The following is a 13,893-nucleotide window of genomic DNA, read 5'->3' on the forward strand; positions in this document are numbered from 1 at the left end:
TTGTGACTAAAAGATTTGTGGAAGAAAGAAATCTTTTGTGCCTGAATGAATTTCTAATGCAGTTGCACCCAAATGGTACCTTTGATACGCTCGATTCAAGGGCTCGATCTTCTTTTGTCACGAGCTCTGAATAATTTCAGGACCTGCAGCTGATTATTGGCATTCTTCTTTTAAGTTAGCTGATTGATAACGATACTTTCTTTAGAAAAAAAAAATTAGTCATCTGCTTCATCATATATATCACCTTCCTTCTCCTAAAGTTTCCCCAAAGAATTGGGGATTTCATGCCTTGTGCGTTTTAATGCGCTTTTTTTCTTTACCTCAGTGCATCAGGCATGTTTCTGCATATCGATAAGTGGACACGAACGAAAAAGCAAGCCAGCTCAAAACACCGGTTATATGGGAAAAAGTGTCATACCCTGCAAGTTCAGCTTGCACCATTTTCTAAACGTCCTCAATAATCATGAATATGGCACTGGAAAAGGTAAGATAAAGCCTGCTTACGAGCCATTGGCCCATCGGGTCGGCACTTAACTCCGGTTTCCGTAGCATGAAGCGACTAGGACCATTGCAAGTCCATCGCAAGGTTACCCCCCAGCATTAAATTCATCGGTACCCATTTGTATTTCTAAGTGAATAGAGGCACTGTGAGAGTAAAGTGTCGTGCCCAAGAACACAACACAATGTCCCTGGGGAGGGACAATTGAAATTGGGTTAAAAGAAATTGAAAGTAATGCTACGATTTTAGCCAACTTTACTTCAAATGATTCGTTTCAGCAAAGAAACGGCCCTCTACGCTTTTAAACGGCAGTATCAGTTTAACACTAACTTCGTCTAATTTAGTGGAAAACCATCGTCCTCTCAAGGTTTTGCCGTTTGTATCCAAGAATCATCAGCCGGTTGAGAATTTAATGAACAATTTAATAAAGCTTACTATTGAGGGCACTATGTACATGTAACTGGGTTTTAACCAAAGTAATAGAATACGTCCAGTCTTCTAAAAACACACAGTAATGTCTGCCATTTGCCTTCGTTACATTGTAACAATTACATTTATATACTTCTTGGCAGTGATGTGTTTTTAACATACGTCGAGTTCTATTTACATTTCTTTAGATATTTCAAAGCAAGTCGTTCGTGTATTAAAAGTGTTCCTATACAAAGGAAAAAGTGAGGCTCATCTGAAATTTAAGATTTAACATGAAGAAGAAAACGCAAAGAACTATGATTAAGGCTCACCTAGATAAATAAATAAATTGCTGTAAGGAGAGACTAATTCAATGCAAAAGTTGATGAAAACACGTTTTACCATGTAATTAAGCAAAGGTCATTAAGATATTTTCTATTCTTGATCTTCCTGGAAAGCATTCACTTTTAAAGTTTTTTAGCTGTGAAACATATCGCAGCCATGTGTATTTTTACCAAGTAGCTGAACAAGTTGACATGTAAAATTTTTGTATGTTTGTCTAGATAGCGATGCTGTTTGGTATTCTCTCGGGAAGCAAATAAGTGTATGGAAACTTAAGCTTCTTATTCCTCTCCTTTATTGAGACCGAAATTCTGTGAAGCTTTCCTTGGAAACGTAAAATGGCGTCTCTGGCAGCCATGTCAGTAAAGGAACTATCAGGGTAATCACCAAGGAAACGCTTGAGGGTAAAAAAAAGAAAATCTAGTTACAACAGAAACGTGTGCAAAATAACTAAAAAAAAAAAAGGGTGGGTAGCCTCTGTCGTGGGCTGGTACGTTTATGTTTTGATTGGTGAAAACGAACAGTTTTTTGAAGATTGGTTGCTTTTCCTTCGTACGGGGACAAGCAGACCAATTTGAAAAGCAAATTTTCTGTCAGTATTTCTCGCTGATATAAGGAAGAAAAAACTATTAAATAGAGGAAGGTCTGCCGGTGCACAAGGGCTTTGAATACACACCTTGATGATACACTGTAGTAGTTTCAGCAAGACGTCGCCGTCCATCAAATTTTGCAGATGCTTTTTCACTCACGAACGAAGGGAAATACCAGGATTTGTTAAATACTATCAAAATTGTGACTTACCTCATCGGGAAAAATTCGAGTGAAATCGTACACAGTTGCAATAGAAATTCCTGCCTGGTGCTTAGTAGGCAGACTCTTCATTATGTCTTTCAAGGTCACTGTGCCTTTTTCCGTTGGAGGCGGCTGTCTCATGAGGCCAGGCGAATTTGGAGGGAAACCGAACACGTCCATCTGCGAGAAGTTTACAGCTGCGTGTTGACAAGAGCAAGTAAAGATAACAATAGTTAGTATGTGAGCCAGCTGCCCAGCGGTTGCAATGGACGACGGGAAGCCATGGTCCGCCTCTCCTTCGTGGACAGTGTAACCATTGTCATGAATGTCGAGGATCCACGCTTGGAGTTCTGTATCCTGGCAAAGAGGGAAGTCATCTTTGATTAATGATAAATTATTGAATATGTAATTGCATTTTCGTGGTTTTCTGGATAAAACACATCTCACCTTTTGAATCACCTCATCCGAGTGGTAATAGATGGATACAATCCTTGTGACGAAATCACTGATGGCCTCCCATAGTCGTAAGGCATCTTCACGATAGTGGAACCCAGGTAGTTTTTCTGGATCGTCCACCCCTCTCTCCTTTAAGACATTTGGAAGGTCAAAAGACGACCAATTTATACCCTTGTAGTACTTTTTCATGAGATCGATGTGACCTGTAATGGGCATAAAACTGAGCGTCATGAAAACGGAGGAACTTTTTGACGTCCTTTGAAATCACTACAAAGGTTTTCGTACGAGTAACTGGACGAATGGGTTCGTAAATCTGGGTTCCAAATGTAAAGACGAAAATTTTCTCATTATAAGGAAACAAAAAACAAAAGCTTTAAATACTAAACGGCTAATCTTAAATGTTACATGCATGGCACAGAAATTTTAAAAGCCGTCTGATTTACGTTTTCGTCAAAAGTGCGTGTAATACATTGAATCTTTGGTACGTTAACATTCATTCATTCAGTGTCCTTAACCCAGAAGTGATTAACACGTAACTTCTCCCCATAATATTCTTACACCATCCAACGGACAGGTAATGAGAATATTCAAACTTATTAGGCAGAAATAGTTGTCTTGTAACTAATTTAAAAGTAAATGAGAAGCAGCTTGAGGGGGGAATTAACAATCAGTTATTACACGACTCGGGCAGTCAGAGGGCCAATAACTAAAATCAACCAATGAAAATGCTCTATTGCCGGTCCAATATTCTCTCAGTATTGGACCGAGCACTGTCCCGAATGATCCGAATGATACCGCACTTGTGTCCCTTTGAACTTCAGTTGTATAATAAATCTCTTATTAACCAAGCTTGCTCGGAACCGTACTAGAAGAATATCGGCCCTCGGTCTTTTTTGTACGGACCTCACTGCGCTCGTTCCGTACGGTCAAGACCTCGGGCCGATATCCTCCCAGTACGGCCCTCGCGCTTGGTTGATAAGATATATATCTTGGGAGGTAAATGGCTAAGACTGAGCTCTCTCACCTCCACCTCCTATACTAAGAGTCTGATCCGCTAAACCTTCAGCTGCAAGGAACTTTTCTCTTAAAAGAGTGTTGATTGCCATAACGCCCTTCAAATGAGGAGCCAATAGTTTCCACAGTGGATGGAGAGAAGGAAGTTGTCTCCAGCTAGCGATAGCAAGTGGCTCCATGAAGAGATGAGTACGAAGAAGATGCGTAATCATCTATAAAGAACACAAAGGAATGGGCGTTGGGCAGATGGTAATCGGCAGGGGAAAGGGAAGGATCGAAATAAAATGCCTTAAGATTATTAGTGTTACAAATCTTAAGCGTGGTATTAATAGTCATCATCATCCTTGCAGATTGCTGGAATAGCTTATATCTGTGCATTAAGAAACGCTACACTGACCAAATGGAACCTTTCCGTGGAGGTAATATCTCGACCTACTCTTCATTTTCAGCTGAGATCCTTATTAGAAAACTTACTTGATGCCACTGCACGTCCGCATTACGCAGCCACATCTTGGCGCAGATCCAGTCCAATTCAGAGTCATTAGGGGTCCATAATGGGTTGGTCACGTCAGGTCCCTGGTGAAACTGAATTGCGATGGGTACCATATCTCCAGTGCCCCTGACATAGAACAAACCCATCGCTGCACACGTGTAGCGCGTCTCTAAGTTTTCATCTATGAATCCATAAGTGAGGATGCCATCAAGAATGCTTAAGTCGACCATATAAACACGTCCATCCTAGTTTGAAAATGATTTAAAGATGAATCATCAAGAAGAAAACAACAAAGCTTTACAGAAGCTATGGAAATGAAAAGGTTACAATCGATCACATAGGCTTTGATAAAGAAATAGTTAAAAGTTGTCTATGATGTCATTACTGTAGCACATTAATCTTGATTAAAATTTTAATAACACTAAAAATGATAATAATGATAATGATAATAATGATTCTACTACTACTACTACTACTAATAATAATAATAATATAACAATAATAGTAATAATAATACTAATAACAACAACTGACTACTCCCCTCAATGCAGCTTTCATGGCCGATACAAACAGATTGTAAATAAGCATTGTAAATTAACACAGAGTTTCAAGAACCCAACTGGCAGGAGGCAGACCAGTTGGTTATACACGAGGTGCAGCCACGAAGTTGAGTCCGTAGCAATCGAGAACAAATCCAGTGACTAACAGGGTGAAGGGCTTGAACCCGGGACCACCAGATGACAAGCCCACCGACCTAACTACTCGGCCACATAGCTTCTTTAGTAAGTCAGTTGCACCTCCATGAACCCTGTATTTACTAAGTCGTACGCATGTGTGATTGTTCGATCGTTCATTTGGTCCATCAGTCGTTAAGATCTCTCGTCGTCTCTAAGTTTCGTCGTCAGTTGTCTGGCCACACAATCACTTCGTGACTCCATCAGTTCGATTGCCCACGGATGCAAAACAGTTCCGAACGGATTCATGTGCAGCACTGGGATAACTATTTACCTTCATTGCTTTCTCCAGAGTGTCATCATCGTCAAGAAGATTCCCAACCAATTCCTGTGTCACAGAAAAGTTGTAGGGTAGTTCCCTACATCGCTTGATCGTCTCAGGGTTACAGCCATTCAGAAACTGTGCCCCGTAGAAGCTGTCATTCTGCCAGTGGCTGGCAGCCATTGGAACATCACCAACGAAAGAAACGAATGCCTACAAAAAAATTGGCAGCTGTAGATTTCCTTATAAAGTTAGCATAACTTACTCATATTCCTATCAAATGAACAACCTTTATGCTTAAACGTTTTCACATAAACTGTTCGGTTAAGACGCTGTGCATAAAAAGTCCTGTAGCTTGTTGACTGAGAGTTCTCTAACTTCAAAGTATTTTCAAGCCTATCAATGAAAATACATGAGACGCAAAGGGAACATGCTTTGACAACCCAAACACATACTTGACAAAATGTTGACAGTTCCCTTCAAAGACCTAACAGATAAAGTCAAATTAAGCAAATGCATACCTTACGATAATCATCGAAGTCTTCCCAAGAATCGAAAATATTCATTAACTTTATTGAGCCAAGATTAACTAGTGCTTTATTTCTGGCGGTGTGAAGATCATCAAAAGCTTCCTCTGTGAACTGGACATCCTTGGGTAGCTTTTTCCAGTGTTCTGACCTAACATATCCTGGTAGACCGCGATACACAGGATTGTCTCCCCATTGGAACAGTTCTTGTCTCTGTTGAATTTCGAGTCGCCTTTGACTTCGCACCACTTCGTGCTGCTTATCTGTGACTAGAAGGGCTGGAGGAAAGTCAGAAGGCATTCTTTTAATCTGTCCTCGACCTTCCTTCAACTTCGACACTCTGTCATCAATAGAGGCATGAAATATTGCCAAAGAGACCAGTTATGAACTATCGCCTGGGGGTTGGGGTTTGGAGGATTTTTGTAATGTCATAATAAACTTTACCTGATCCTCCATAAGGCTCTGCAATATTCTTATGAACCCTCTTAGTAGTAAATTTCCCATAGTAGTCCCTTCCCATTATACTCTTTCAGCAAGACTGGTCCTCCCTTCCGTTTTCCCCGAAAACCATGTGATCCCCCAATAATCCTCCGTACCCCTTGATAAATAACGACTGGTGCCTAACAAGGTATTCTTTCATTCATTAATACTGTGGGGACTTCTGTTATCATAAGATACCTACCTTTTCCCGTAAAGAAGATGGATTCACTCTGCACCCATCGAAAGCAAGGGAATTCATAAAGCTTTTGAGGATTTTGGCTACAGGTAATCATGATTTTCTCCACAAACCAGTCACTATACAATCCACCCTGATCATTGTGTAGTTTAATCATCAACAGATCTCCAACATCCTCTGCTGCCAGGATATACGTATCTTCTTGTCCAGCCTTAAAGTCGTCATGGAGCCATTTGTCCATCAAAAGAGGTCTTGTTCTTCCACTACTTCCTAGAGAAGATTTCAAAAACATGGAGTCCATCATTTCGCTCCATAACTGAAAAGTTCACTGGTTTGTCTGAGTGAAGATCTAGATGGTAAAAAGTTCTCTCTGATTGTTTTGGTGATCTATCTCAGTGTACCTTTTTACAGCACAGCCAAGTCATAACAAATATGTGTTTAGGATCCTTTTAAGCGGCAACGTTATAAGTGAATGTCTATGACGTGACTAGGTCAGTCGACGGTGGTGAAGAAAAGAACAAACCCACAATAGAATAGGGAAAATAATTAATACCTAGATTGGTTTTAATGCCACGACATCCGAGCTGTTTTTGACCCAGATTCTCAAATGGCAGATGGTAACCATCCTCGAGTTTTCCCATGGTAAGAATTACCATCGTGACCTTACTTCGAGGGGTGGATGTCGCCCCATATATCTAGTTTGCGAACACTTATCCACCTATCAGCGATCTATCCAGTGGAAAGCGTTATCCAAGAACTTAAACAATTGATATGCAACTATTTCTAGTCGTACCAGTGATTGTGAGGGTTACATCGGCGTTAGTACCAGCATGTTTTCGGTCTCCAGTGAACACAGAAATGCAGTAGATGGACATATTTCCCTCTGATTTAGAATTCTTCCTTAAAGAAAAGCTCTGCTTTTTAGATCCTGATTGAAGTTTCGATTTTAAGTGCGCCATGGAATTATAGTCGTAGATAGTCTTGGCAGGAAGGAGTGACAAGGACATACAAGGCATATTTCCTAACGAACAACGTGTCCCCTTTGTCACGTCCTCTGGTAAGAGTGACGTCAACCTGACCTCGGCGAGATCTAGCCAAGGGTGAGTGGCTGGGTCCCAGACTCTAGCCGCGTGAAGCACAAGATGTGAGTCGTCGGGTTGTATTTCATGTAGTTGTATTTGGAGTTTGTATTGAATGCCACCCTCTGACATGCGATCTTCAAAATCAGCACTCAAATAGTTTTCAGGTCTTCTATCGCCCTCCCATCGGAATGTTTTCCTGCAGTTAAAGAGGAAAAATAAATTTCAAATTCCGAAAACTGTCGTCATTATTGGGGATAGGCGGATCAACCTAAATGGTAAAGTTGATTTAAATTGTAAACTTTTTAAAACAGTAGCGGTCTCTTACCTTTGAGCCCACGATTTCTGGCTCAAAGATTACAGGTGTGAGCCTTTGCTGGGTCATTATGCTAGATCTTTAGAAAGGCAGTCTAGTTTTACGCGCCTATTACTTCCCATAAGTTAAAACTGGTACCGGCGAACTGCTTGGAAAAACTGGAAAAATTCCGAAGAAAAAACTAACCGAAAGTTACTCTTAGCATCATTTTTTCAGCAATATTCATAGTTTTCTTCTCGCAATACACCTAGTCGCTTATCGTGGGTAGGTGAGCTCAAGTTATCGTGTTTGTCTGGGGTAAACTCAAAAGAATAGATAAGAGGTCTTACCAAGGTTTTCTTTGCTCTTCTTCTGTCATAAGTCCAGTTTCTTTTCTATCATAAGCGGGAACAAGGCGAAATTTGGCGTAGCGGGGCACACCGTCTTTCGCTTTGTATTGAAACGCCATCCACGAGTAATATCGCTGATCAGTAAATGATTCAGGAGCCCGACGAAATGCAGCAATGGTCAAGTAAAAGCTAAATTTGTAAAAGCAGATAAGATACTGAAATTCCTGACCTGCACGTAATTCAAACTTGTAGCTAATACCATTTCTGTTTAATTGCTAAGCGGCAGATGCAAGAAGTCTATTCGGGCAGTAAGTCTTAATGACGAACATTTAAGGTGATTCCTCAGTATTGCATTGCGCCTCCTGTACTGTGCATAAAAGTACGTAATTAGGCGAATACACGTGCGCATTCCGAGAACACGTAATTGTTTTCAATAAATGGCCAGGTGAAGACGCAGAAAAGTCTTAAACTCCTTGTTTTAAGCCTCCTCCCCCAAAGGAAGAGTTGTAGATACGCACTGAGGCGCAAAAGTAATTTCATTCTCCCCATATGCAAAACCGAGCGCTTTAAGAACAGTTTTATTTTTAGCCATAGTTATAAGATGTAGATCATTTTCCTTCTTTCTTAACGACGAAGTTGTAATATTTTATACCTCCTTTTTTATCATCTGTATTTGTAAATATTCCGTAATTCAGCCTATGGCTGCAAGGTGTTTATAATAAAGTATCTATCTTGACGAGCACGTTGACCTATACTTTTTATCGCATAATTTTGGTGTACAAATTATCTCCTTTCGAATGGAGAAATTGAGAAATAATTCATCGATGGAAAAAAAATGATATGGCTAAAAGCGTGCACGAAGCCTGTTACTCGAGGATGCACACTATGACCTCGAAAGCGACGACTCGAGGAACATTTCATGGCGATGTCGTTTACAACTGCGTGATTTTTCTCCACAAATTATACATTAAATTGTTTTATACCCTCGAGAATTTTACTTGTCAAATGTTTTCAAGGGTTATTTCAAGAACCCGTAAAACAAAACCCCAAAATCTTTCGTCTTTCTTACAGCGAAAAGTCAGGTGAACTTCAATTCCCTTTCATGTAGTGTTGGGTAAAGTTTTTATTTTTTATTTTGTTATCGGATATGTAAACAGATAATGTTGCCACTTACTGCCAAGGGTCCTCTAGACAATATGCCTCAAATGTTTCTGTGTCGCCACTCAACGCACTAAGCATCTTGTCTAAGCTGTAGAGACTCCAATATGCAGCCTCTGCGCCAGTATGCAACAATAGATCAAAAGGAGATTCGAAGTCACTGTCGGCAAACTTGAGAGCCGCCAGTCTCACGTCTAATTCGGCATCGTCTTCCTTGATAAGATTAAAGTGGAGGAGGCGGACTGGAAACACCCTTTCCTCAGAGAAAAAGTCGTGGGAAGGGAGGAGAGGGTTGCTGAGAACTGTTATAACTCCAGTGGCCCCCACACCTCTCTTTTGTTGTCTTAAGAGTGTCTTGAGAAGGAAGCCGGCTTGATACTTTTTAACATAAAGTGCCAACTGTGACGCACTGAACGGTCCAGCTTCTGGTGGAGGCTGTGAAAGAAAACAGAAACACACATTTAGACAAAAGGCCTCAACCAAAAAACAGAGTTATTTATTGGTTGAGAGAGCACCGAATAGAACTTAGCAATGATGAAATCTCATCTACGCATGAAAACGATGACGAGCCGGATATTAAAGATAATGGCAACTGTATCGTCGAGATTAACATTTATGATAAGGATGGCGATCACCAGACTAATGAATTAAACGAAAGGTACGATGAAAGTGTTTTATCTTTAAGATGAAACCGGCTATTAATGACATGAGAATTTCGTCACCTCGTCTGCCTCTGCCATCTTTTTTTCAAACAATTCCTCTCCCAATATTTCCTTGAATAACCTGAATCCCATGTTCTTCCCTGTTTACATAATAAAAGGCCCAAATTAGTTAAACGAAAAAAACATAAATCATAAATAATATAAATTTAAGCAAGAGATAGACTGCCACTGTTACTTACAGGATTCTGGCTCTTTATCTATTTCAACTGTTGGTCTCTTGATAGTTTCATTCACTCTTTTCTTTTTCCTCTTTGATGGAATAATGCCCATGTTTCTAAACAAGTGTTTTTTGTGGTAAGTCAGAACATACAATGCCTAGCATAAAGAGAGTGCTAATGCATAACAGTCGACCCGTCCTATTCTCAGTTACGTCTGACGCCGCCAGCCCTTGGTCCTCTTATGAGAAATTTATAGACAGCTTCCGAAAGAGAATTATCTTGACATCGAACACAGACCAATAACCTGGCCAGAGACGTCAAACCCAGACGAGGGCGTCAGGACTCCCACCTTTCCCGATGCTTTGGTATGGGAGGCCATATCAGTCAAAAGTAGTATGAGTTCACAACTGATGATCAAGAAATCGATCGCTATGGTTGAGTTTATCGATCAGTGATTGAATATGTCGATCGCTGGAATTGAGATTATCGATTGGTGATTGAGATTGTCGATCGCTAAGGTTGAAATTATCGATTGCTGATTGAGGATGACGGTCGCTATGGTCCAAAAAGCGATTGAATACCAAGACTGACGATTGCTATGGTCGAAAAAAAGATTGGTGTCCGAAAACGATCGTCCAGAGATTGACGATCCAGAACAGCCGAGAAATGGAAAGGCCTGGTAATAAGAGAGGGATAGTTTACGTATTTTAACACGAGGAAGTATCCCAGGAATTTACTTTGTGATCTAAGATGGCGGCTGATGATCGGAGTAGTGGAGATATCGAGGCCAATTCCTTGACGCCATGTCGAGGCCAATTCCTTGACGCCATGTCGAGGCCAATTCCTTCACGCCATATCGAGGACAATTCCTTGACGCCATGAAACAATGCTTTGACTAAGTGGATCAGGCGCTTGCTGACGAAAATGTTTCAATTCCATTAGACTACTTGGAGAGTAGGCTAAAGGACCATTTCCAAATTGTTAACGCAATAGCAATCGTAATACAGGATAATGCCAGTGGTGTAGCTCTTCGGGTAATCTTTTTCCTGCCTTCGAAGACGTGTTTCTGCTGGCCGCCATATTTTCATACGTCACGCGCTTACTGGCGGGAAATTAAATGTCGTAATTCATGTAAGATTTAATGAATTATCTGCTGGCTTGCCACACTTCTCACTCCCGTCCGAATTTCTCGACCATATAGCGGTTGACGTTATGGATCGTCAATCTCTGGACGATCGTTTCCAGACACCAATCTTTTTTTCGACCATAGCAATCGTCAGTCTGAATATTCAATCGATTTTTGGACCATAGCAACCATCATTCTCAATCAGTAATCGATAATCTCAACCATAGCGATCGACGATCTCAATCACCAGTCGATAATTGTTCATTACAGAGATCGACATTTTCAATCATCAATTGATAAACTCAACCATAGCGATCGATTTCCTGATCACCGGTCGTGAACTCATACCACTTTTGACTGCTATGGCCTCCCATACTTAGGTTTATTGGTACGGTAAGGGTTTTGGTTGCCTTTGTAGCTTTTCACGCTAAGATTTCCGGAACGAAACTTCCTTCGTCCTCACAAAGTGTCGTAACGACACAACATTGGAAGTGTAAACGTAAAATAACGTAGCCTGCGTAGCAGGTGTTAGTAGGGAAGAGAAAAACACAAAGAGAGAGAGAAAGAAAGGCTTAAAAGGTAGAAGGATTCCGCCAGCCGAGCGTTCCTATCCGTCCTCCCCCACCCCTCCCCCCCTTTCCATCCTTTGTCATCTTTTCGAGCGTCACGCGGGCTAGGAATAATGCATTTGTTTAGCTAATCGTTGTCCACGATTATCACACTGATGGGTTTATTTTGGATATCAAAAGTCGCTTGAGATTTCAGAGGTTTCATAGCTCAATCTATAATCATCAAACTTTACTTTTATCCAATCATTTTCTCAAAGTCAAGCTGAAGAACGTTTATTTTATGAGGGACGTCGCTTTCATTGCATTCATAGCAAGTTTCATAACGGTAGTTGGCGATATAGGAGCGCATTCTGATGACTCCCTCTTCAAGCAACCGGGAGTCATTAACATGGCGGGATATTCGCGAGAGGACTTGTATTTTGAACACTATTAGGAACTAAAGGTTTACTGTAATTTAAGATCCAAAGAGTGAAAAAAATTATCGAACGTGACAAATGTGAGTCACACAACTCTTTCAAAAAAATCACTTCGTTCCGATGATATTGGACTTCCAATGAGACTCAACGTCCATCGTTTCGTATAAATATAGCACTTAGCCTGCTGGCAAATTAAAATAGAACAAAGCTAGTGAAGTAAAACAAGGTCTTTAACGAACAGATGCAGCTTTCAGGCAAACAGCGCGAAATACACAAGTATAAAACATTGGAATGGTGTGCTCATCACTCCTACCTTCAATGCTAGTAAATTTTACAATTTCATCATTGGTCTTGTGAGAAGTCGGGTCAGAAACATCGTAAAAAAACATGTCTGTAGTACACTAACTGATGCTCGATACTCACCTTCTATACACTTGACACGGCAAAACTATGCACGATATCTCGCAAATTTTCCTTAATATTTACTTCACATATCTATTACAGCGTCAGTGTTGCTCTTATCGTGACGTCAAATAACAAAGAGACTTGGCTGTTGCCTAGAAACAAAGACCTGGAATCGTTCATTAGCCCCTGGGGTAATTAACTCATCTGTATCTTTCTTTGAGATCATTGAACCTTCGCTAATCGTACCATTGTAAGCGTTCGTGTATTGTATAAACATTTGAAAATTAGAATGGGACGTATTATAAAGAGCTTAAATCACCATTAAGCTCAAATTTCAGTTGATTCTGTATGGTAATGAAAATGGAAAGCTTCTTCTTTCGTTTTACGTTTCATGTTTGTCCCACAGTGCTTGACCGGCGGTTGCGAAGACAATGTCACTGTCTTGAGCTGAGCAAAGTTAGACCAATATCATCCGACACCAGTTGTAATAACTGTATCATATTAAATTTACATTTATCTAATTTTTACGCTATGACCGTAACACACATACCTACGATTGGAAAAAAATCCACGATCAAAACAGCAGCTGAAAATTATAACAAACTTTCAACGGAGACACCTTACTGTGCACTTATTTTCATTGACGTGTTTCTCACATTTCGTTTTGTAATTCAAGCTTGGGCCCACGTATTGACGCGTAGACATGAAACGTGACGAAATGTTCATGCTAAAAATTTCAAAAGACACGAATTATTTTCATATTTCTTTTTAAAAATATCGGAAGCTGCAACTACGGATTGATAATAATAACATCTAAAACTTTCTCTAGCTGAAATTTAATTAAGATAAACACTTAGGCGGTCTTTGGTCTTCCTAAACAGAAGCGAAAACCTCTATATCTGGCGTTGAGTTTTACACAATTTGAAAATACCCTTGAAGTTTATATAAGAAGTATTAACCGCCGCCTAGTTAGCCCAATGGATAGTGCGCTGGACTGTAGTGCGGGAGGTCGAGGGTTCGAGCACCGGCCGGACCATCAATCAAGGTCTTAAAATAAATGAGAAGAATTTTCGACTTTTCTATAACATCAAGAAATGGTTAGATATTCTAGTCTTCTCGGATAGGGACAAGTAAATGGAGGTCCCTTCTCCTGCAGGGTTGGGGGTAGAAGACGTTAATTTCCCACGCACGAGATTACTGTGTGATGGAAGTCCTCCCATGGGTTGGGATGGGTGGGTTTACTGGGCCCGCAGTAATTGGCGCAAGCTGTTGCGGTGTCCCTGCCGGTCGGCGAAGCTAATAAACTAAACTGCAATTATTTGATAAGTGAATGCAAGTTAAAGCAAGATTAGCCTCAAAATGAGTAAAGGCTGATAGTTTCTAAAGAAACTGTTTGGGGCTACGTCGGTGGG

At 40.5% G+C, this 13,893-nt stretch overlaps 1 protein-coding gene across 3 annotated transcripts; it reads right to left on the minus strand.

Moving 5' to 3' along the window:
- Window positions 1-900: 900 nt before the first annotated feature.
- Window positions 901-13,052, minus strand: LOC111326888 (allene oxide synthase-lipoxygenase protein). 3 transcript variants are annotated; one of them, XM_088752092.1, is made up of 14 exons: window positions 13,032-13,052; window positions 9,987-10,081; window positions 9,808-9,887; window positions 9,102-9,520; window positions 7,928-8,116; window positions 6,997-7,481; window positions 6,210-6,473; window positions 5,522-5,805; window positions 5,013-5,213; window positions 3,986-4,249; window positions 3,522-3,723; window positions 2,489-2,700; window positions 2,051-2,398; window positions 901-1,646 (listed from the first exon to the last, which is right to left on the minus strand). In XM_088752092.1, the coding sequence occupies exons 2-14, from the start codon at window positions 10,075-10,077 to the stop codon at window positions 1,467-1,469; spliced, it is 3,219 nt and encodes a 1,072-aa protein (XP_088608218.1). In that variant the 5' UTR covers window positions 10,078-10,081; window positions 13,032-13,052; the 3' UTR covers window positions 901-1,466. The 3 variants fall into 3 exon arrangements, with proteins under 3 accessions (XP_088608218.1, XP_022786705.2, XP_022786706.2); XM_022930970.2 differs by lacking the exon at window positions 13,032-13,052 and adding an exon at window positions 12,500-12,622; XM_022930971.2 differs by lacking the exon at window positions 13,032-13,052 and adding an exon at window positions 12,390-12,513.
- Between the last annotated feature and the right edge of the window lie 841 nt (window positions 13,053-13,893).

This window comes from Stylophora pistillata, chromosome 3 (assembly GCF_964205215.1).
Source record: "Stylophora pistillata chromosome 3, jaStyPist1.2, whole genome shotgun sequence".
In the NCBI taxonomy this organism is placed as follows: domain Eukaryota; kingdom Metazoa; phylum Cnidaria; class Anthozoa; order Scleractinia; family Pocilloporidae; genus Stylophora; species Stylophora pistillata.